The sequence below is a fragment of the Mesocricetus auratus genome, unplaced genomic scaffold (assembly GCF_017639785.1).
Source record: "Mesocricetus auratus isolate SY011 unplaced genomic scaffold, BCM_Maur_2.0 Super-Scaffold_100691, whole genome shotgun sequence".
Taxonomy (NCBI): domain Eukaryota; kingdom Metazoa; phylum Chordata; class Mammalia; order Rodentia; family Cricetidae; genus Mesocricetus; species Mesocricetus auratus.
In genome coordinates this window covers 33,078,222-33,101,450 of record NW_024429267.1, presented here as the reverse complement: position 1 = coordinate 33,101,450, position 23,229 = coordinate 33,078,222, and the positions used below count along the sequence as shown (strand labels likewise).

The 23,229-nt window shown below is 42.8% G+C and overlaps 1 protein-coding gene across 1 annotated transcript in view; it reads right to left on the bottom strand.

Annotated features, from left to right (window-relative positions):
- The window catches only part of Slc9a9 (solute carrier family 9 member A9), a 534,247-nt gene that overhangs the window by 487,501 nt on the left and 23,517 nt on the right, over positions 1–23,229 (bottom strand). Inside the window, exons 3-4 of the mRNA XM_040739467.1 lie at positions 2,507–2,584; positions 898–974 (exon numbers count right to left, since the gene is read on the bottom strand). Coding sequence (XP_040595401.1) covers positions 898–974; positions 2,507–2,584 — 155 coding nt within the window. The remainder of the gene's footprint in view (positions 1–897; positions 975–2,506; positions 2,585–23,229) is intronic.

Sequence of the window (23,229 nt, the reverse complement as noted above, 5' to 3'; positions counted from 1 at the left end):
CACATTCTTGGTGAGAGGGATGATAGATGTTGCAGGCATGAAAAAACTCACAAGTAGAGTTGGTGTGTCTCACAGTTTAAGACAGATGCATCATCACAGTCATAGCAGGCCAACATCTTTCTGAATGGGGACTTTCATGTCATAGTAGACTGGACACGTTTCACCATGTTGGACCTTATTTCGCTTTATGGAGAGCTGTGTGACAGAGTTGCTGCAATTAGACTTTGGACCAGAAGCATAACCAATAAATATATTGAGTGGTAAAAGAGGATCACAGTCTACACTGCATCAACCTGAAAGCCACCCCAGCCGTATACGATCTGCTGATATTTGAAGTTATTTGTTTCAAACTTCTTGCTTATAAATTTTTCTTCAGAATAAAACCCTTGGTATATAGCTACTGTTATATTTTTGTCAAATATAGGTAAGGCCCTACAAAGATGGTGGGGAAAAATGCATTGAGATCATATACATTACTCAAGCTAAGTAAGAATGTGATTGACTTCGATTAGCTGAGGTCAAGTGGTCCACACACCTAAATCGGAAGGAGAAACTCACAGAGAAAATCCAGCCACCCAGTAGCAGTTTGCTTTGCTCTAAAGCCTTATGTTTATCAGAAGATATAGATGTGTTGGACCAGGGCTGGAAGAAATCTATGAAGACAAGATGTCCTGGGTCTGTGATGTCCTGGTACTCAGTGGCAGGAGACTTGTCTAACCTGTTACATGGTTACGCTACAGAACAGCTAAAACACAAATTGAGTGCAACAAACCCAAAAGTGATGCAGTAGAAAGAAAACCACATTTGGTCCAAGAAGTAAGAGTCCAGGAGTCTGGGATCCTGTCCCAGATTGCTGCCCTCCAGTCACCTAGAGCTCAGATTCTGAAGGTCACTTACCCTATGACCACACAGGAGATGACTGTTCCCAAGAAGGCGTATGTTAAAATTGATCCCAGGTTTTGAAAAAAGTGTCTCTGGGGAGAAACAGAAAATATTTCATAGAGTACATCTGCAGTTCTTACTGAAACAGGAAATATAAGCCTGGCCACTCACAGCCTCCCGATCTCTTATTATTTAAGCAAATCTTCTGGAAGCCTCATCCAGGATTTACTTCACATGGGTGTGAAGCTGAGTAAGTGATTTCTCCACAAAGAATAAGGAAAAAAGAAAAGCAATGAAAAAAATCTGTATGACGATGACAGGGGAAAGATGACCTATGGAGCCGATAAAAACCCCAGAAGACAGAACAGGCTGGGCTGTGAATGGCCGGGGCTCTGGGACAATTACTTAATCAGACACAGTTGTCAAGAAGGGTTTTGTAGACATAACACATTTATCTTTTAAAATATTATTCCAAGTAATTTAAATGAATATTCATGAAATATTCATAGAATAGTCTGAGTTCTCTCCATCACAAATCTTCAGAATGTGATGCAATCAAACATTAAAATCCTATGTAAACAGATACTTTACGACTCATATGTGAAATGATGCCTAGTACTGAGGTAGGTAGGGTATGAGGAAAGATGACCTGTAAAAATCTAACCTGAATCCTTTCAAATGCTTAGTAAGGAATACTTCCTTCCAGACTGTTAGTGAGAGCTGAACAGACAGAATTGGCAGCCAGAGGGAGCCTGGAGTCCACAAAACAAAACAACAAAACCGGAAACTCAAAAACCAAACAACAACAAAAATCCCTCCAGGTCTGTTGTGAAGAAGCTGCCTAGCTGCTGGATATGGCAGGCCAAAGGGAGACAGAGATGAGCCCTGGAGGTCTCCAAGGTGGTGTCTAGACAGCAGAAGAGCATCATGGACTCTCTGCCCTGCTCTGCCCCTGCCTCTGCCACTTAGGTGGCACAGCACTAGCCACCTAAGTGAATGACTAACCTGTGACATGGACAGTCAGGCTCAATGACTGAAAACCGTGGCTCTCTCTGAGGACAACTACAGTCTTTCTGACTTTACCCCCTAGTGATAAACTCTGTGTGAACCAGTATGTGAGCTCTTGGGGCACAGTCATCTATAATAACACTGTTCAACGGGAAAATCACACAGGCCACATATGTCATTTACAGGTCTCCTAGGGGAGCACATTAAATAAGCTTTTAAAAGGTGAAATGAAGTTTGTTAATGTTTTGTTTAACACAGTATATTCCTAATGCTACAGTTTCTTTACGAAATCAGTATAGAACAATATTGAAATGATTTACATTCTTTTTTAAAATGCTGAGACTAATATCTAATGTACATGTTGCATTTACAGTGTATCTCACTTTTAGACAAGCCACAGTGCTCAGTGCTCATTAGCTATGTGTGACCAAACCCTTGGTGCAGGTTTAATAGATTTAAAAGAATTCCAAGAATGTCAGGGTTAAACATTTATTGCATGATCTACACAGTGCTGTTCTTACTTAATTGGAAATCCCATAAAATATAACTACTTCTCATTAATGTTGGCAAAATTCTCTACTTAATGGTAAGAGAGGGGTTCACTCTTTAAGTTTACCTTCTTCAGGCTGTATCCTGCATGGAATATAATGGGAGGCAGTAAAACGTTGAAGAATATTTCTGGGTCAAATGTCATCTGCCAAAGAAAGACAAAAGTAAAATTAGACATGTGTTTACAAAATACGTATAGTACGTTTTCAAAGGTTGTATGAAGGTTATATTGATATGCTATTAAAAAATAAGAAAAAACAAAATAAGAAAATATAACATTAGAAATCTATAGATACACTATTGTGTAAAACAATATTTAAATAATCTAAAATGTATATTTTTTCATCCTATTGCTAACAATAACAGCAAATAAATATCAATGAAATTTCTCTAGGAAGGAAAACTTTTTCTTTTAACCTGATTAGTCATTCCTAATTTTATTTTATTATGCTAGTTTTCATTACATAGTCTAGAATAACCTTGAACTCACAATTCTCCTGCCTCAGCCACTCTAGTACTGAGAATACAGGGTAGGCATTACCATGTACAGCTCATCCTTCATAGTTCAAGTGTGTTTTTAGTTATATTTTACTCTTTATTGGTCAAAAAGCTGAAATGCTCAACTTTTTAGCTGTTGACAAAGATTTAAAGTGTTTTCAAAATAAAAAAGCTAGATATTTGGTCTTTATTTTCTCTACTTTATCCTCCTCCAAAGTTTAAAATATATTTCCAAACTGAGGAAAACACATGTGAAAATGAAAATGCATTTTCTAGCATTTATACATTGCTTTTAATTGTGTTAAAATAAACTTAGCCAAAAAGTATGAACTGGTGTGAAGTATAATGAAATGAGATGTGAAAATTCTTGAATCCAACATCTGCTGTGCACTTGACAATTTGCAAAAAGCTCATTTGCTTTCTAAAGCCATCCTACACTAATCCTCATCTTCATCTCTCTCTATCTCTGTCTCTCTCTGTCTCTCTCTCACACACACAGACACAGACACAGACACACATACACACACATACACACACACACACCACATTTCATCTCTAAGACCCACTCACCATTAGGATGTTCATCCAAATCCCCCAGATGCATAGGTTTCATACTATAATCTGCAGTCTCCCTCTTGCTGCCTCTCCCCTCACTCCTCTCTGAGGCAGATCTCAGGAGTGGATCCCAGAAGTGGATCCCAGGAGTGGATTGCAGAAGTGGCTTTGCCGTGGAAATTCCCAACCTCTCCACCAAGGCTGCATCTTCTCTATGTGTTCATAGCCCTTGGCCCCTCCTGATAGCATGGTTTCTGACATATTCTGAGTGATGCTCTGTTTTTTCCATTAAATCCACGTTCACAGTGATGCCTAATCATTTTGGCTCAGCCCAGTCCCTCCCTTTGCCTAGACCATGGCTCAATACATATTTACTCAACTGAAAAGAGAATTACCTTTGAGAGTCAAACCTGTTAAAAGAAAATGAGACACACTCGGCCTCATCATAAGTGAGGGATAGTAGAGAACGTTCAGCAGAGCCTCTCTCTGACTTGATGGTTTTCATTTTGGGACAATGAGAGCACCAACAGAGTTTCTCTTCTCCCTTCTCCATGCTCAGTTTCAACTCTGCTCATCTAAATAATATTTACGTGGAGAAGGTGGAATGAGTAGGAACTGCTAAGCTTGGCCCTGCCTCACAAACCCAGCAAGGCACCCATGGAGTATGGAAATACTCCTACACCAGTGAGCATCTACACAGGTCATCTACGCCCCAGGCTTCCACCAGAGCCCCATTGCTCTAGTTAGGGTTATCACTGTTGTGATGAAATGCCCTGACTAAAGCAACTTGGGGTACAAGGAGTTTATTTGGCTTACACTGTTCATCATTGAAGGAAGTCAGGACAACACTTGCGGAGATCTGAGGTAGGGAGAAGAATGCCAAGCCTGGAGTGACTAGGCCAGGCAAGCCAAGTGTTAGTGTGGCTAAGGAGACCAAAGGAATGCAAGGTGAGACTTGTGGGGGCCTGGATAGAAACAGCCCCAGGAGAAAGTTGGAACACAGACGAGAAAGAGCTCACCTAATGCTTTAGGACAGTGGCTCTCCACCTTCCCAATGCTTCGACCCTTCATAACAGTGCCTGTTGTTGAGGTGACCCAACCATAAAATTGTTTCATTGCTACTTCTTAACTGTAATTTTGCACTGATGTGAGTCATAATGTAAATATCTGATATGTAACTCCTGTGAAAATGTTGTTTGATCCTTAAAGGGGTTGTGACCCTCAGGTTGAGAACTGCTACTGTAAGAGATGCAGTTGATGACAGCTGCAGAATCCAAGCCTGGTGATGGGGAAAAGAGGGAAAAGAGACTGTCTTCCAGATGTGCTGGGAGGCAGGATGAGCAGAGGATGAGCAGAGGATGAGCAGGTGACAACAGTTGGTAAGGAAGACGGGAAAGGGAGAATTAGCTCTGGGACTCTGCACTTCAGGGGCAAAAGACACCTTAGGCCCATGTTTGCTTCTCTCTCTCTCTCTCTCTCTCTCTCTCTCTCTCTCTCTATATATATATATATATATATATATATATATATGTACTTATGTGTATGCATGTATGTATATATATATAAATTTAGAGAGAGAGAATATCTCACATTATGTGAACACAGTTAAACTCATTATCTTGTTTTATGTATTGCCTCATTCGAAATAGTTGCTCTGAAGGCAGCAATTTCCAGAGTAAAGTTGGTGATGTTCATCCAATGTGTAAAATAAGCTAACCCAAGCTATTTTAAAAGAATTGCCCAGTTCTAACAGGTTTTGTGCTATATAATTCATTCTTAGTTCTTAAGACATCTTCCCTTTGCTTTAGAAATTCTGTAAAAGACTCTACAACAGTAATGTAATGTTATAATTTCATTTTTTTCATCTTCAAACTTCTGGCTTTTAATTAGGTGCCACTTCAACCCTAAGTCCCTTGTGGTCTAGAATTCTCATTTTCTAGGTTACCTAGGATAGTTTTAAGAGTGTGAACCCTAAAGCCGGTTGTTGTTGGTGCATGCCTTTAATCCCAGCACTCAGGAGGCAGAGGCAGGCGGATCTCTGTGAGTTCCAGGCCAGCCTGGTCTACGATGCGAGTTCCAGGACAGCCTCCAAAACAATACAGAGAAACCCTGTCTCGAAATACCAAAAAAAAAAAAAAAAAACTGTGGACCCTAAGAGTCATGCTGCCTAGGTCTAAATCCGATCTCCTTGGCCTGGGTTCACCCTCCTGGTGCCTTGATTTCTTTATTGTACAACAAACACGATAATATGTTGTATACAGTTAAGGTAGTTATAAGTGATGTCACCTGTAAAGCCCTACACCATTAACTGGTGCACAGTTAGCAGTTTGTAAGTGTTCATTACAAATAAAATAAAATTTATGGCTAAGAATTTTCTAATAATGGGCCAGTAAGAAGGCTTGCTGGCTTTCTTAGTCAGGGTTATCATGACCAAAAGCAATTTGGGGAGGAAAAGTTTTATTTGGTTTATGCTTCCACGTCCTTGTTTATCATCTATGAAAGTCAGAATAGGAACTCATACAGAGCAGGAACCTTGAGGCAGGAGTTGACGCAGAAGCCATGAGGAGGTGCTGCTTACTGGCTTGCTCCTCATGGTTGGCTCAGCCTGCTTTCTTATAGAAACCGGGGCCACTAGCCTAGGAATAGCACTACCCATAAAGGGCAGGGTCCTCCCCCATCAATCATTAATTTAAAAAATGCTCTAACAACCCAATCCTTTGAAGGCATTTTCTTAATTGAGGTTCTGTTCTCTCAGATTACGATAGCTTGTGTTAAGTTGACATAAAACTATCTGGCATAATGAGTAAAGGTGTTTTTGGCAAAGCCTGATGACTCACGTTCAATATTTGGGATGCACATGGTACAAGTAGAAAATTGACTCCCACAGTTGGCCCTTGATGTTCATGTGTGTGCTGTGACAACATATGTTCCCACACATAAACACTAAATAAACAATTGTAATAACAAATACAATTACAAGTACAGAAACATAAAATAATTCATAAATACATTTATATATCTATATAAAACACATTTCCACAAATACAATTATATTTATAATATAAATATTAAAATATAAAATACAAATATGAAAACAAATAACAGATAAAACTACAACGTTTCTCTCTTCCCTTTAAGCCCACCCATATACTCTTCCCTGCTTGCTTTCAAGTTCATGGTCTTTTTTTTTCATTAATTGTTATTGTATGAATACATGCACATACATATATATTCTAAATATAATCTGCTCAGTCTACATATTGTTACGTGTATGTATGTTTTCAGGGCTGACCATTTGTTACCAGATAAGCAGGTATGCTCGTCCCTGGGGAAGATTATTTCTACACTAAAACAACCGTTCCACATCCATGTGAAGTGTGGGTGCAGATTATAAGGCTCCCTCTAGGTTGACTCTTCCTGAAAAGGTCAGCTGCAGCTGTTAGTGGCTCCAGAGGGACATCACTGAAGCTGGAGCGATGAGCATACAGCTGTGACCATCTGGAAGGTGGAAGCTCGGTGGCATGATCTCTTCACAGGAAAACCCTCGCCTCTGCCTTTTCTGCAGAAACCCGGCTAGCTGCGGAAGCAGGCTTTTCAGTCATCAGCACAGCACACTCCCCGTACACGGGGTAACCAGCGCACCACTGGATTACAGTTTCTGGAGCAGCCAGATGAAGCTGGCTGGCTGAGAGTGGTGCGCAGCTCAGGGGGATTTATTTGTGTATACAAACAGATTTGTGTTCCTTTCAGCCTAGTTCTAGGGTTAGTCGCTGCTAAATCAGAGTTCTGGGAGTGACTCCAATCCAGGCGATTTCTCAGAAATGGCTGGGTTTGCCACTGTCCCAGCCTCCCTTGGAAATCCCACGTGTCATTTTCCTCAGACTTGTGTTCCGATCCTGGCCTTGGTAGTGAGGCAGTTGTAAGGTCTGAACTATTCATCTTTTTAAATTAAAATACCGGAGGGTTGGGGGGGGGTCCCTTAATAGAGGGTGAAGAAGAGCAGAGAGACAAAATGCCCCAGGCAAAGGATTTACATACATCTCTCAAGAAGCAAATTGCAGATTAGACCCTGCCCATCAAAACTTTTATGTGATCACAAACCAGATTGGAAACATGTCTTGCTGAGCTCTTCAACTGAAGGACTGAATTTTTACCTCTCGCGCTGGTGGTTAGTGGCAATCAGCATGTTAACATTTATACAGTTACCCCACATTCACACCATTTAAATTTTCAAATATCACGCTTCATTCTTAAAGATGTGGAAGATTTAAAACAACAGTCCAGAGACTCTGAGGGGCAAGCGTTATCTATGTTTTAAGAAAACAGATTTTTTTAAGCATCAGAATTAAAACTTAAAGATAATAAGAGGACAGTAAATACCAGTGTGCTGACAATAGTGGATTGTATTTGAGATGCTATTCTGCATATGTACCAGTATTTGACTAGAAATGGTCCATACCTACGATCCCAGAGAAAACCAACTAGACAATTTTCAAGAGTGGAAAGACTATTTCAAACTTAATCCTTGAGGCATCAGAAGGTTGTAGATATGAAACTATATTTGGTCTTGAGTGTGCAATGACTCAATATGACTTGTCTGGGAAGAAATACCAGTGTTCTACTGACCTACTAAGTAAATAAGCACTAAAGTAACCACACTGGCGAAGGACCGTGATTGATGTGGCCTAGTCCTTTCAAAGATTTGTTTTAAAAACAGTATTTCATCACATCTGACAGCATTCCTGAGTGGTAGCTGGCAAATGCAATTATCCCTATTTTCCAAAGACAGAAGAAGAAATTAATGGCATGCCCCAGTGTCAATCAACATGACAGGAATGTCACTGGGAATTGAATGTGTATGTATGAACCAACTAAATGCATTCTTCCCAAGGGAACTAGGTTTATATAAATAAGAAAGATTTGGGACTAAGAGTTAGGCTTTTGTTATTCAGAGAATAGTTGGTTCCATTGGACAAGCAAAAACAGCTAGCAAAATGGCATGTTCGGTCATCTCCAATGTTTTAATTACTGGAAATTTAGCAAACCTCTTGTTATAAGGAATATGAAGATACATTGTGTGACAGGTTGATCACAGGAAGGCTATAAACAAAGAAAGGCAACAAACTGTATGCCGGCCACACAAGGCTGTGCGTGAGGTAAACTATAATTTGGAGTTCTCTAGCACAGAGACAATACTCTGGGATATCTGACCTGTGGTAAGTCTTGATATCAAAACAGTTGATGAGCTGGGATTCCCAGTATGGATGAGAGTGTATCCATTGCCCTCCTACACGCAGAACTATGCTCAGTCACCAGCTATTGGCCCCATGGGCCAGGGTAGTCCAAGTCACAGGGTAAGTATGCAGCTTCCAGGAGTTCAGTTACAGCTGGTAGCAAGTAACTTAAAATATTTTTAAATACTAAAATAAGCGAAAAATTAAAAAGTAGAATCCATGATCTCCGAGCATTTTTAATTCAAATAGGAGACTTTAAAGGAAACTCAGATGACCTTGGGCACATAGCCACAGGACACATCTGGTGGTGGCTCTTGGATATGCTTGTTCTTTCTTCTATCCCAGCATAACTTTGGTTTGAACTACAGAAGTGAGAGAAAGGGCAGACTCAAAATACTTCATGAAACTATTCCATGACACTAATCAGGTGACCATGGTCTCCCTACTCAACTTCTCTGAGTCCCATTTCCTATTAGCACTTTAAGTAGGACAGTGTCTACAAACTGGTGACTTCAGAGGGTTAATTAATTTGGAGGATTCTGACTATTAGAGATCTGAATCTAAATGAAAGAAAGTGCTAATGGTCTAGGGATTGGAGACAAGTCATACCTACAGAACAGAAAAAAACAAGGTAGAGGGGTGGGGGGAGGGGAGGCTCGGTGGGTCCATGCTAGCCTAGACTAAGTCTCTCAAATACTGGTAATGAATTTGAACTCTCTTCATTCGAAGACAATGAAAAGTCAAGACATTTTTCTAAACAGGATCAACACTAAATGGCTATTAGGAATATGAACTTGTATAATTTGACAATGGCTATGAAAATACTGTCAATACTGCTTGATTTGGCAACATCTAATCTGAAGATTTTTTTCTGATGCAAATAGACTTGCATGAAAGGTAACCCCACAGATCAGAGAAGATGGCAGAACCATTGCTTGGTTAGTCCATTGTGATATAATCAGAAGCTGAAATTTAATGTGACTATACATGCTTAGAAAGGCTAAAGAAGCAGCCTATAATTGGATAGAGTTGCTTTCTGCCCTCTGTCAACTCGAAAGGACAAGGGGGCCCAGCTCCATGTCCTGTTCTGTCCAGTACACGTAGCTGAAACTGCCCAGGACTCAGACTGTTTTCTCTGCTTCCTTGCTGTCAGGTGGGGCCTATGTCTGAATTCCAACCAACTGAATCCAGAGAGGAGTAATAAGTACTCCTTCCCAGAGGTTCCCCCATCAGTACTGTTCTCTCTACCCACTCGATCCCTGAACCCCTCCTTACTAACCTCACTCTCCATCTCTACCCACTCGATCCCTGAACCCCTCCTTACTAACCTCACTCTCCATCTCCACGCTTCTGACCTCCCATCTACTTCTCTATTGGCTGCACAATGAGGCCGACAGGAGAGACACGGAAAGGATGCTTCAACATCCCCACAGGCACTTTTAATCTTTGAAATGCTGAGTCATGTGACTGTCTCAGCTACTCAAAGAATAAAGTGTGGTCTTTGTCTGTTTGTTTTCTTCTTCGGAAAGACGAGTCCTTTGATTAGTTTGCAGACATCAAAGCTGAGCTGGGTAGAAGGAAGACACTGTCAGGCTGCAGATACCAAAGCCAGCACAAGGTGCTAACGGAGGTGGGGAGGTGGCTGAGACAGAATGAGAAGAAACAAACCCAGGGCACAGCTATTCACTCAACAAGGATTCGCTTAAAATAAGCCAGACATATGGCAGGGAGGATTAGCAGGGCTTAGGGTTGAAACAGAGACATAAAAATGAAAGGGAAGACCTATGATTTTACACCTTGATGAGTGACAGAGAATGTGGCTGGGGAGAGGCTGACTCCTTGCAAGTAACAGGGCCAGGACCCCAGAGGCCTTGAGAGCTTCAGTACACCGAGTCTGTCTGTGTGTCTGGAACACTTGGAGACGTGTACTTGATGGAAAGGTCAATGCCAAGGAGAAACACTCCATAATCACTGGAGTGAAGCGGGGTCTCTGGGGAGTGAGTGTCATGGAAAAGAGAAGAGGGTAAAGGCTGGGAGGAGAGAGACAGAGAGAGGCAGAAATAGATAGACAGGGAGAGAGAGAGAGAGAGAGACAGAGACAGAGACAGAGACACAGAGAGAGAGACACAGAGAGAGACAGACAGACAGTCAGAGACAGAGACACAAAGAGAGACAGAGACAGACAGACAGACACAGAGACACAAAGAGACAGAGACACACACACAAAGACAGACACAGAGACACAGACCAAGAGACAGTCAAACACACACACAAAGACAAACAGACAGAGACAGAGACACAAAGAGACAGATAGCAGGCAGAGAGACAAAGAGTTCAGCTGCAGAAGGCCCAATAAAGAGCTCCAGAAAGTTGCTGCTATTGGATGCAGGTGCCAGCATCAGTGACAGATGCGCAGGGAGGCTGGGGCTTTGTGTACATAACCTCGTTCTCGGAATAATTTCTTAGCACCACATCTGGGACACATTTCCCCCAGCTATTCACTGTGTATGTGAAATTCAATAATTTCAGACAGGGGCAAGAACGCAAGCTTTCAAACTGAGCTGTGCTTTTGCTCAGGGTGGGTCTCTGAGATGGGCTGGGAAGGGACCGATTCCCCCCACCAAACCCAGGTACTGAAACTGCAATTTGAGGATCAGAATCTCATGGTTTGGAAGCCGATCCTTTCGGGTTGACGGCGAGGCAGATGTGGGTACAGGGGTTATGGAAAAAGTGTGTGCTGAGAAAGCCGGTGCGGTGGGCTCTGGGACCCTCTCTCAGGGAGTGGCTGTCTTTAGGGACCTGGAAAATAGTGACAGCATATAAAGGAAGGAGAAGGTGTGTGTGGGGGAGGGGAGGATAATGGGACAAAGATGATGAGCAGGAAAGAAAGAGAAGAATGGGAGCTGGACAGAGGAGTAAAGCGAAATTAAGACGCTGAATGAGCGTGGGGAGTGAAATAAGCGGTAAAAGCAACAGCGCAAATAAACGATGAATGAGCGTCTCCAAATCAGTGAACTCTTACTCGGGCATTAAGACCGTGGCTGTCCACATTAAATGATGACTATTCATGTGGAAAATACTCTTTCATGCAGAACCTTTACGTCTTAAATGTAGCAAGCACTTGTCAGAGAGGTAGGATGTGCTTTACATAGGTTAGCGTTGACAGACAGAGGGCTTGAGGGGCTGTACGGAAGCTTCATTACATGGGAAGCAACGGGAGCAGGGTGCTTGTCCTGTGACTGCACAGCATCTACTGGGCTCAGCCTCACCTCCTGCCAGAGATCGGCCTCCCTTCCTACCTGGGCCCAGCCTCCCTTCTTGCTAGGTCTCTGACTCCCTTTCTGCCAGGGCCTAGCCTCCCTTCCTCCCTGGACCCAGTCTCCCTTCCTGTCTAAGCAGTTTGACTTTGCCTGTTCCGTACTCTGTGAGGCTATATCACTTTTATTGAACAAAATGCCCCTCTGATAGAAAGCGTTAGAATCCCTGACCTAAAACTAAATTCTGGTCACTTGGGGGCAGCACTGGGCTTGAAATTTTCTCTCTCTCTCTCTCTTTCTTTCTTTTTAAAATTATATATACATATATATATATATTTAAATTAGAAACAATCTTCTTTTACATTTCAATCCCAGTTCCCTCTTCCTTCCATCCTCCCATACCCTTCAACAACCCTCCCCAATTCCATCCCCCATCCACTCCCCAGGGAGGGTGAGGCCTTCCATGGGGGATCATTAAAATATGTCAAGTCATTTGGTCTAGGCCCTCCCCTGTGTGTCTAGGCTAAGAGAGTATTCCTCTGTGGGAAATGGACTCCTGAAGTATGTTCGTGCACTAGGGATACATCCTGGTTCCACTGCCAGAGGCCCCATAGACTGCCCAGTGCTTCTAGCTGGCACCCACATTCAAGTGGCCTGTTTTGGTCCTATGTTGGTTCCCCAGCTGACAGACTGCTGGGGTCCATGAGTTCACACTTGCTCAGGTCAGGTATCTCTGTGGGTATTATGGATGGAACTAGAAGAAACCATCCTAAGTGAGGTAACTCAGTCACAGAAAGACAAACATGCTTTGTAGTCACTCATATATGCATTCTAGACATAGTGAAAAGAATTACCAGCCTACAATCCACACCTCCAGAGAAGCTAGGAAACAAGGCAGACCATAAGAGAGACATACATGGTCCCCCAGTGAAGCAGAAAGGGACAAGAACCCCTGAAAAAATGGGGAGTATGGAGAGGGAGGAGGGAGGAGAAAAAGGAGAGGAGAAGAGGAGTGGAGAGGAGAACATGAGGGATCAGGAAGACTGAGTGGGGAGAGGAATAGAGGAGAGCAAGAAAAGAGATACCATAATAGAGGGAGCCATTATAGGTTTAAAGAGAAATCTGGCACTAGGGAAATGTCCAGAGATATACAGGAATGACCCCAACTAAGAATCTAAGCAATGGTGGAGATGCTGCCTTTTCCAATAATGAGATTGATTACTACCTTAAATGCCATCCTAGAGCAGCCAAGCTGATGGAAGCAGAAGCAGAGATTCGCAGTCAAGCACTGAGCCAAACTCCTGGAATCCAGTTTCAGAGGGGGCAGATTGACTAACAAATGGGCTTGAAACTTCTAAACTAGAAACCATTATCATTTATTTTATTTATACTCTTAATTTTACTTTGAGATTCTTTATGGGGGTGGTGACAATTTAGATAGAGCTATGTAGCCCTGGCTAGTTTGGTACTCACTATGTTGGCCAGGTGGATCTCAAATTTGCAGCAAGACTCCTGTGTCAACCTCCCAAGAGCTAAAATGGTAGGCATGTAAATTGCCCCAAGTATTTTGGGAAGTTTAAGTGAGGTGCTGTCTGGTTGATGCCCATCTTCATCTCATCTAGGAAGCAAGACACACCCAGAAGCCAGTGTCCTTTCCTTCGTCAGTTATATTCTTTCATTCTGTAAGATGTGTCCACAAACAATTATCAGTAATGTTGTGGGGCTTTATTAAATATCCTTTTGTGTCCTGCCTTTGATACAACTTCGGCTTTTAAATTTATCTATACTAATGAACACATGAATCTTGTCTGTTTGCTTAAACTGCCTTAGGACATTGTATATAGGACTGATCCAGGTTTTACTCTCTGATGGACAGTTAGGTGGATTTCTATCTTCCACCAACACAAAATACTGATGTAGAAATTATTGTATACACTCAAAAGCCTTTCTAGAGGTGGACTGTTAAACCGTACGCTACATGGACTGCCTCTGTATAGAAGTTACTACTGCTTACAGCCATTTACACTCCCACAGGGGATTCTTAGGCTATTTTCTCACATTCTAGCCAACACTATGACTGATAATTTCCTAATTGGTTGGCAATTTGATTAATAGTAAACATCACATTCTTTACTTTGTTTCCCATTGCTAATGAAATAAACATATTTATTTTACTTGTTGAGATTTTAAATATTTCTTCATGGTAATTCTTGATCATATCTTTTATCCAGTTTGGGTTTCCTTGTTGATTAGTTTATTTGCAGAATTTGGCTATAATTCTGTTTGGTTACTTACTTATATTTCAAATAAATTCTTCTAGTCTTATTATCTCCTTCAACAATTTGTTTTTGTGACATTGTAGACAGTCTTTTACATAATTTGAATGTTGTGAAATGTGTGCATTTTTATATTATTTGAGATAAAGGGATGGTTTTATTTTTTCCATATTCCAATACTGTAACTATATTTTCTCCCCAATTTCACCATTTTTGTATTGTATTCTACAACTAGGTCATTAATTCTCATGAAATGTAAATGTTACAGACATGAAATGGGGACTCAGTAACTGTCTTTCTGTCATATGGAGAGCCAATTGTCACAGGGAAAGGTCCTGGTTTTAAGCAATTCATCCTTTAGCCACTGGTTCTGTTGGATATGCGGTCACTGTCTAGTGCTTTCCAGAAGATGCAGGAAGCACTTATTTCAATAAATATTTCATGCCTGCCATCAGATAGATGGCCCACTTAGTGATCCAGGATACAGGGGAAGCTTTGGATAGATGGCATTCACTAAAAAAATCACTCATGCCAGCCACAATTTAAAAAGAACACAAATATCAAACACTAGTCCATCCACTGCACTAAAGTTTCTAAACATTTGAGAAAAGGTTTAAGTTTAAGCAAGCATAGGAAGGTGAAAAAGTTTTAGATCCTGTCTAAACTTTCTACAAATGATACACGTGATAAGATAGACTGGATATCTGGAAACTTTCATGGTGGTTGTATAATATTATAGAATTATTTGGATTCCTTCTTTTCAAAATACATGTTTCTATCTAAAATAGACATCCACTAATATTATCTGGAAGTTATAGTAAAAATGTAATAAAATTCTTCTCACAAATAATAACTCTACACATTACAACAAAGAAAGAAGAGAGTACCTGTATATCTACCATTTGTCAATTCATCATAAGCATCAACACATATAAAAATTTCCATGATGCAGTTTTGGTTTTCACACTTCCTTTACACATAGCAACTTGGTTTTCCTTCCCTACAGCCTTTCCAGGTAAATATGTGAATGCCTTGTTTTTACAGATGTGGAACGAAAGCCCTGGTATGTGATTTGCCCAAAGTCACATACCTGGTAAACAGCATGGCCTGGACTCAAACTTTAGATTCCAACTGCTTTACTGAGAGCAAAAGTGACTTTAGTGGAAGTAAGAACAGTCAATACTGTGAGCACCTACTAAACTCCAGTCCTTATTTTAAGTTCTTTGCATGTAACTTTTAAAATTGTAATTCATGATGACCTCGCACTGTAAGCAGAAATATGTTATATTTTTACAAATGGGGACATTGAACTGAAAGAGTTAACCTAGATTCCTTAAGTCACATAGATGTAAAGTAACATTTGAACTAAGTCATACAGCCCAGGGACTGGCTTCTTAGCCAGTATTCTTTCTGTCCCCAAAAGAATATTGAAGTCACATAATTCACTGCTACATGTGTCTCTCATCATCTGCCATGCATTAGTTTTTCCAGACAGCATCAAATTGGCAAGGCCTGGAGAGACTCCTGTCTTTTGCTTAAGTTTCTGGAACTCACAGATTACTCCCCATGTCACCTATGTGACTCTTGACTCTGTGATCATATGGCCTGGCTGCATGTATGCCTCTTGTCCTCTCCTAGTCATACACAGTTTCTCCCTTTACTCTCAAGTTCTAGTCTATGAGACAGAGGTGACAACTGCTTCCTCCTGACCCTAGAGGCCAGGACTTCTGACCCTTTAACCCATTCTACACTTGGATAGACTGCTTCTAACCTTTTCTGGCCTGACCTTCATGGAGTGGTGGCCTGGTATGCCTCACAGTCTGTGGCTTTGGCATGACAGGACAGCTTAATTCTAAGACTGGCATAGGATAGACAGAGAGTGAAGAGCAAGTGGGTAGAAGTGCCTATTCAACCTCTCCTCAGTGAACTTTTCTCGGGACCTGTGCACCCAATATATTCTTCCAGAATTGGAAAGAGGCAAGATCTCCTGAGCAGATTGGGAACATGGGGGGAGAGGAGAGGGAACCAGGAAAAAGAGAGGGGGATAAGAGGAGGGTAGAAGAAGACATGGGGGAGCAGGAAGGTTGAGTCGGGGTAAGAATAGAGGAGACCAAGACGAGAGATACCATAATAGTTGGAGTCATTATAGCTTTGAGGAGAGAGCTGACACCAGTGAGATGTCCAGAGATCTACAAGGATAACACCAACTGGAAAACTAAGTAATAGCAGAGAGACTACATTAATAGCCCCTACCTAATGATAAGGTTGATGACTTCCTTATATGACATCCTAGAACCTTCATCCAGTGACTGAAGCAGAGACAGATACTCACAGCTAAACACTGAACTGACCCGCAGGAACCCAGTGACAGAGATGGAGGAGTGATGAGCAAAGGGGTCAAGACCATGCTGGTGAAACCCACAAAGACAGCTGACTGGACAAGAGGGAGCTCTTGAACCCCAGACTGATGGCTAAGAGGCCAACAGGGGACTGATCCAAACTTTGTGAATGTAGTGTCAGTGAGGAAGCCTCAGAAATCTCTGGGGCCTTGGGTAGTAGATTAGTGTTCACCATGGCAAACAAATGAACTTTGGGAGCACATTCCACATGGAGGGATGCTCTCTCAGCCTGGACTCATGGGGAAGGGCCTAGGTCCTGCCCAGGATGAAATGACAGACTCTGGAGATCCCCGCAAGGAGGGCCTCACCCTCCCTGGGGAAAGATGTGGGGATTGGGCTGGGGGTGGGGGGGTGGGAGTGGGGGTGGGGCTGGGAGGGAGAAGAGGGGGAGCTGGGATTGACATTTGAAGCATGCATGTTTCTAATTTAAATAAAAAATAAAGAGTGACTCCCATCTCCCCAAGTCTGGAGCTGATCTTACTCTTGGCCAACCTTGATACCTCAGACGGGAGACACCTTGCTTCTATCATACCAGACACAGGGGGATCCCTGTCTCATCATTTCTCTCTAAGCCTAGCAACTGTTTTGAGTTTGCCTTATCCTTATCAGACTAAGCTATGAATGGCACGTACAGCTTCCCCACCATAAGATCTCACCAGGGAGCAACTGGCCTGGGGAAGCTTGACTGGGAAGGGTTGAGTCAGCAAGTAGCAGGGTCAGAGCAGGATGGAGGGGGTAGGAGGGGAAGGAGAGCATGCTGACATCAGCAGGAAGTAGGATTAAAATGAGGCAATGCGTTTTTAAATGTTGCATTCACCTTAAAAATAGTGTACAAAAAAAAAAAAACCACAGCAGCCAACCTCCAGAGATCCACCTCAGGCCTCTTGCTCTTGGGGAATAAACACCTGTCAGTGGCAAATATTTCAGAAATGGGAAATGGAAGCAGACTAATATTTAGGACACACCTGACATTAAACACATACTTTCGTATTTAACTTTGGAGAGTGACCTCTGCTGTAGGTAGCACTAAGCCCTACATTACAGATGAGGGAAAATTTGCCCAGAGAAATTCACATTCTGGTCCTGTTCCTGAGAGTGGTCAAATGAGATTCACTCCTGGGTCCAACTGGAAGGCCTGATGCTTTTCTTTATAGGGTTAGAGGAGCCAGAGTTTAGGATGAGGGTGTGAGGCTCTGTCTGCCTGGGAAGTCTGAAGACAGCCATTGTGGGAGATGGACTTTTCAGAGAGATAAGACCTGAGATGTTTGGATACTTCCAATTATCCTAAAAATACAATTACTTAAGCACGTGTTCTGTGCTGGCAAATCATCTCTCCGGAGGGAATATACTCTTACAAGCTCGGTTTGAAACATTTCCCGATTCCTGTAGCAGAAATATTCCTAGTGTGACCCATTTCATGCTGTCACATTTAACAATTGGCTCGTCTGACTCTGAAAATTCACTGAAATTCGGCTCACAAGAGCTGGGAGATTCTCATATTGCAGTGGGACCCCCTGAGTCCCACTCTGCCTTAACTAACTTAGGTGTGGCTTGGGAAAGTGAAATGTAGCTTGAGGAGGTCGGTACTGGGACCCTGTGAAGCGCCATCCAGATGAGAGGTCACTGTTCCTTGATGTTCCTGCTGCCTGGGGTGTGATCAGGCAACTCAGATGACTGCCAAAGCTACAGAGCCAAGACTGGCAAGGTCATGACCTTTCCCGAATGTCTCTGACCCAGACACAGAATGGTCTGGTCCTTCAGGGGCGAGATGCCATGGTTCAGATGAGGCTGGCCCTGAGGCCCACTGCAGAACCACAGCTTCATCTGAGGAGACAGCAGCATCCCAGGCCTGCTTCTCCTCTCATATCCTTCTGCCCTCAGGCTTCTTCTTCCTCTGGCCACAAGTGAAACTTCCAGGCACTTATACCCTGCTCACCACACACTGCCTGTTCTGTGGGCCCATGCTTCTCTGAGAACTCAGAGACAACAGGCAAAGGAAAGGCAATATTAGCTCGACTTCTGGTATCAAGCTCAGCCTGAGGCAGAATGGCTGCAGCTGCAGGCCTTGCCGTGAGAAGTGATCTGAGAGGTGCTGGAGTGGGTACACTTAGCATGAGTGAACCTGTGGGTACAATGCCCGTACTATTAAAACAACAACGATGGTGATGATGAAAGAACAAGTGAGTATATTTTTCAGAAAAGAAATGACATGAGAGAGCAGTGAGGGGACCCTTGTCCTCCACCCCACTTAAGGCCCCTGCTGCCTTCACTTCAGCCTGCCCTGTGTCTGCCACCCCAGCTGTGCGAGCTATCAGGGAGGGCCTCTGGCAGGTGGCCTGAGAAGAAAAGCGGGGAGTGCCATGGGACCGGGCTTTATGTAACTGTTCCCCAGAGACCAGCCATGATGAAATTGCAGTTCTGCCAGTTTAGTGTTTTCGAAGGAGCAGAGCAAAGCCCGAGATAGTGTAAGATCCATTCCCAGTTCTGTGTACTCAGAGTCAACATCTAATAGGAAGCCTCTCTCCCCCACCCAGCTTCTTCTGTCTCGCCTATTCTCGGCCATCTCTTTGGTCTCTCTTCCCTCATATCTCCCTCTCAGAATATTTGGAGGTGAGGCTTGTAGCAGTTCAGGCCTCTGAGTAACAAGAGTCATTTCAGAGCCGGTATGTTTTACCCTAAGGATTAAACCTACAAACCTATGACACACTTCAGTACAAAATAGGCAGCAGTTCAGACAGGACACCATGGCAGTGACAGATCACAACTCTCAGCAGAAACTGATGGATACTTACCTGCACCATCCATTCGTGTGCCTGGATCTACTGAGCACCCACCATGTGACAGGCACTGGGAACACTATGTGACAGACAGCAGATCTAGACCCTGACCTCCTGGAAGCTTTGGGGGAGGAGAGACATTAATCAGATCATCATAGAAGGAAATTCGGATTTACCACACTGTTAGATGCAAAGGGAGAATGAAAGGTGGGCCTGAGACTGTGGACTTGTGACACAAAATAATGATTCTGGAATGCAATGGCATGAGGTCATTTAAGATGGGGACATGCACTCCTCAAAGGTTTATCTGCTCCCAAAAATATCTCCATCCCAAGCCAACACCCCCCCTACACACACACACACACACACACACACGCATACATGCATGCATGCACGGGCATACACACACAGATATGTACACACAGTGACATATACACACCCATACACACCACACACACACACACACACACACACACACACACACACACACACACACACACACACACACACACACACACCACACCCTTGTCACTGTGAATCCAGAGCTCAGAGAAGACTTCAGAAGAGTGGAATTTCTGAAGGAGCTGCTATGGTTTTCACATCTCCTCCAGTGTAAAGAGAAGTCTTTTCCTTGCTAGCCGCTTGGTTTTTCCCAACCAGTCACCTGGGCTCTACCATGTTGTAGTCCCCAAATAACACATAAGACACTGTATTAATTATTAAGCTGTTGGCCTTGTTTGTAAGTATTTCTCTTACCGGAGAAGTCTCCGTGCTTCTTATCTCTATGGCGGTTACATCTTGACTCCCTGTGTTTCTCCTACCCAGAGTCCTCCTGGACTCCTAGTCCCACCTATCTTGCTTCCCTATTGGCCAACAGTGCTTTATTGACATATACCCAGGACTTCCCCAACACTCCAGTACTCTGAGTTAGGAACTCAATCCAGATGCAACTTCATGGCTAGGTGTGGCCTTGATCAGATGTTGAACCCATGAGGGCTGTGTGTGAAAAATGGACTGGCATTATTCTCAGGAATGGATTACTGTAGAGTGTAGCACTGGTTATTTTCTTTCATTTCTATGCTAAAATATCATCGTACTAGAGGAAGGATCTGCTGTGGCAAATGAGATGTTTCAGCCCATCATGGAGAGGAAGGTGTGGATGCAGTGTGGTAGAGCTTGAGGCTCTTTACCTGGGTGCAGACGAAGGCTCAGCAAAATCAGGCTGGGACAGGATCACTCCCACCAGTCAAACCCTGCCCTCATAAAGTCTCTTCGGCCTTCAAAATAGAGCCAGAAGCTGGGGACTACATGTTCAAATGGTGAGCCGTTGTGAAGTATTAGTTTAAGATGCGTTATATTCATTTATACTGTGGAATATTTTTTAATGATGCAAAGATATGTTGCCCTCTTTTCTGCTGCATTTGTTTAATTCTGTAAAGCTGTGTTACTTGGCCTGCCTAAAACACCTGATTGGTCTAATTACAATTGAATAGCCAATAGCTCAGTAGCTAGGCAGGAGAGGAATAGGCAGGGCTGCCAGGCAAGAATAAGGAGTGAGAAAGGAGAATGAGGGGAGGACACCAGGGGCCAGCCACCCAGGCACATAGCAGCCGCAGAGTAAGAAGATGAGAAATATACACAAAATAAAGAAATGTAAAAAGCCCAGAGGCACAACATAGGTAAAGAGAAATGGGATAATTTAAGTTAGAAAAGCTGGCTAGAAACAAGCCAAGCTAAGACCCAGCATTCATAAGTAAGAATAAATTTCCATATATTTATTTGGGAGCTGGGTGGAGGGCCCTCAAAGAGTAAAAATCCAACTATAGTGAGCCTTTGGGGGGAACACTCTAGATTCAAACCTTAACAAATGTGCTCCAGGAAGATGAATGAGTTTTGGTCCCTTCCCCCACTTCCTGTTTTACCACTTGATGACTTCCTCTGTGCTGACACGGGAAGAAGGGTCCTCACTAGATGGGTGACTTGATCTTTGGTTTCTAGCCTTCAGAAAGACAAGCCAGGTTTACCTTATTTATATCACTTAGTATGGTGGTGTTCCATTATCAGGGCCCAGAAGGGACCAATACAGAACTAATTAAAGTAAAAATACAGTTCTAATAAAATGGGTGACATCATGCTGATCCCTAAAGTAAGGTGTCCCATATGCTAGTGAGTTGTGATGAGAAGAGTTCAATTGTATTTCATTGTTGGCTAATCCTTGAAGATTTCTACTTTTATATATGCGTTATAATCTAGGGTGTTACTTGCATATAATTTGTAAAATGTAGGGTTATATTAGAGCATTTTACTGAGGAAGTTGGGTTTATTGTTATGGTTTGAGTGTGGTCACATTGTTACTGAAGGCTGGTATCCACGGTGATTTGCACAGAATGTGGACCCTTGGGAAGGTGGAGCCTGGGTCCTGAGATAATTCTCATGCAACACCCTTGAGTTCTTTAGAGATAGTGTTACAGAAGAGGAAGCCTGGTCATAAGCCACCACCCTTGCTCCTGTTTGAGACGTAACCTTCTTTTGCTGAATGTTTTGTCATTGTGAGGTGATTCCATCTGATGCTCTCACCACAAACCAAACCAAGGGGACTGCCTCTTTATAACAAATTTTCTAATTAGAAACTTTATAAATGAATTTGCTTCTTTATAACAAATGTTTAGAATTAAAACAGTGAAGTATCCAGGCAGCCTCATGGCCCTCTCTGTCAAGCTCGGGTTGCACTGGGATCTTCTTATACAGTACAGTCAAGACCGTCTGGATGGAGACCACCTGTTTCTTTGTAGACTATGAAGGATAAAACCTACACATTGAGGGTATACCACCAATGCTTATCCAAACCCTGGTGCTGATTAATCACCTGGAGGCTCCCTCCTCCCAGCATGCCTAGAAAAGCTTTACAGGAACTTGTCCCCAGACCATCTTTAGCCTTCCCAAGAGTGCTCCAGTGTTAACTACACAGATTTATCTCTTGGTTCAGCCACTTTCCCTGGTTAAATTGTTCCTGTTACCAGAAGAGCTCTGTCTCTGACCTCTGCCCAAGAAACTCGTCAAGCAGAGTGAAAGACCAGAAAGCTCACAGATAAATGTGAAAATCAGAGGGAAAAACAATTGACTGATCAAATTAAAGGGAACAACCAAATTAAAGCATACAATTATCTGTGTTCATAGTTTCTTTAAAACATCCTTGAAAACCATGGTCATATTAGTCATGTTCTGTGACCTGCTGGGAGAGGACCAGATTATCCTTTTTGAAACAATAGGACATTATAGCTCAGCACCCCAAAGCCACTTCCCTTAACCAACTGATAGTGTCACATTTTCAAACAGGAAGTGAAGACTTAGCAAAATTTTCACTGAGGAGTTTCCTTTGTCTGTACACTGTAGTCATCTGATTTATGGGGGCATAGAATGATAAATTTAACTGTGCTGACAACTTTTTAAAAATATACTGGATCTGCACGACAATCTAGCCAAATGCACAGCTCACCCTTTCAGCTCAGCAGCGTAAGTACATAACGTGCTACTACTCGTGAGTGTGTTAATGATGAGACACTTGATGGATTCATCACTGTCAGTCATCCTGGGAGTTTCCCCTATAATCCTTGTCCTCTATTCAAATGCCTCCATTTCTTCCCACCCCTTCTTTCGATGCACTCAGGTGGGAACACCAAGTAGTTCCTCCTCTACTCCTCATGCCCAGTTCTTCGGAGCCCTGCTTGTCCTACCTCTCCACCAGGCCCCGGGTCACCACCCGCGTGCTGTCTCTGCTTCTGCTTTATTTCCTG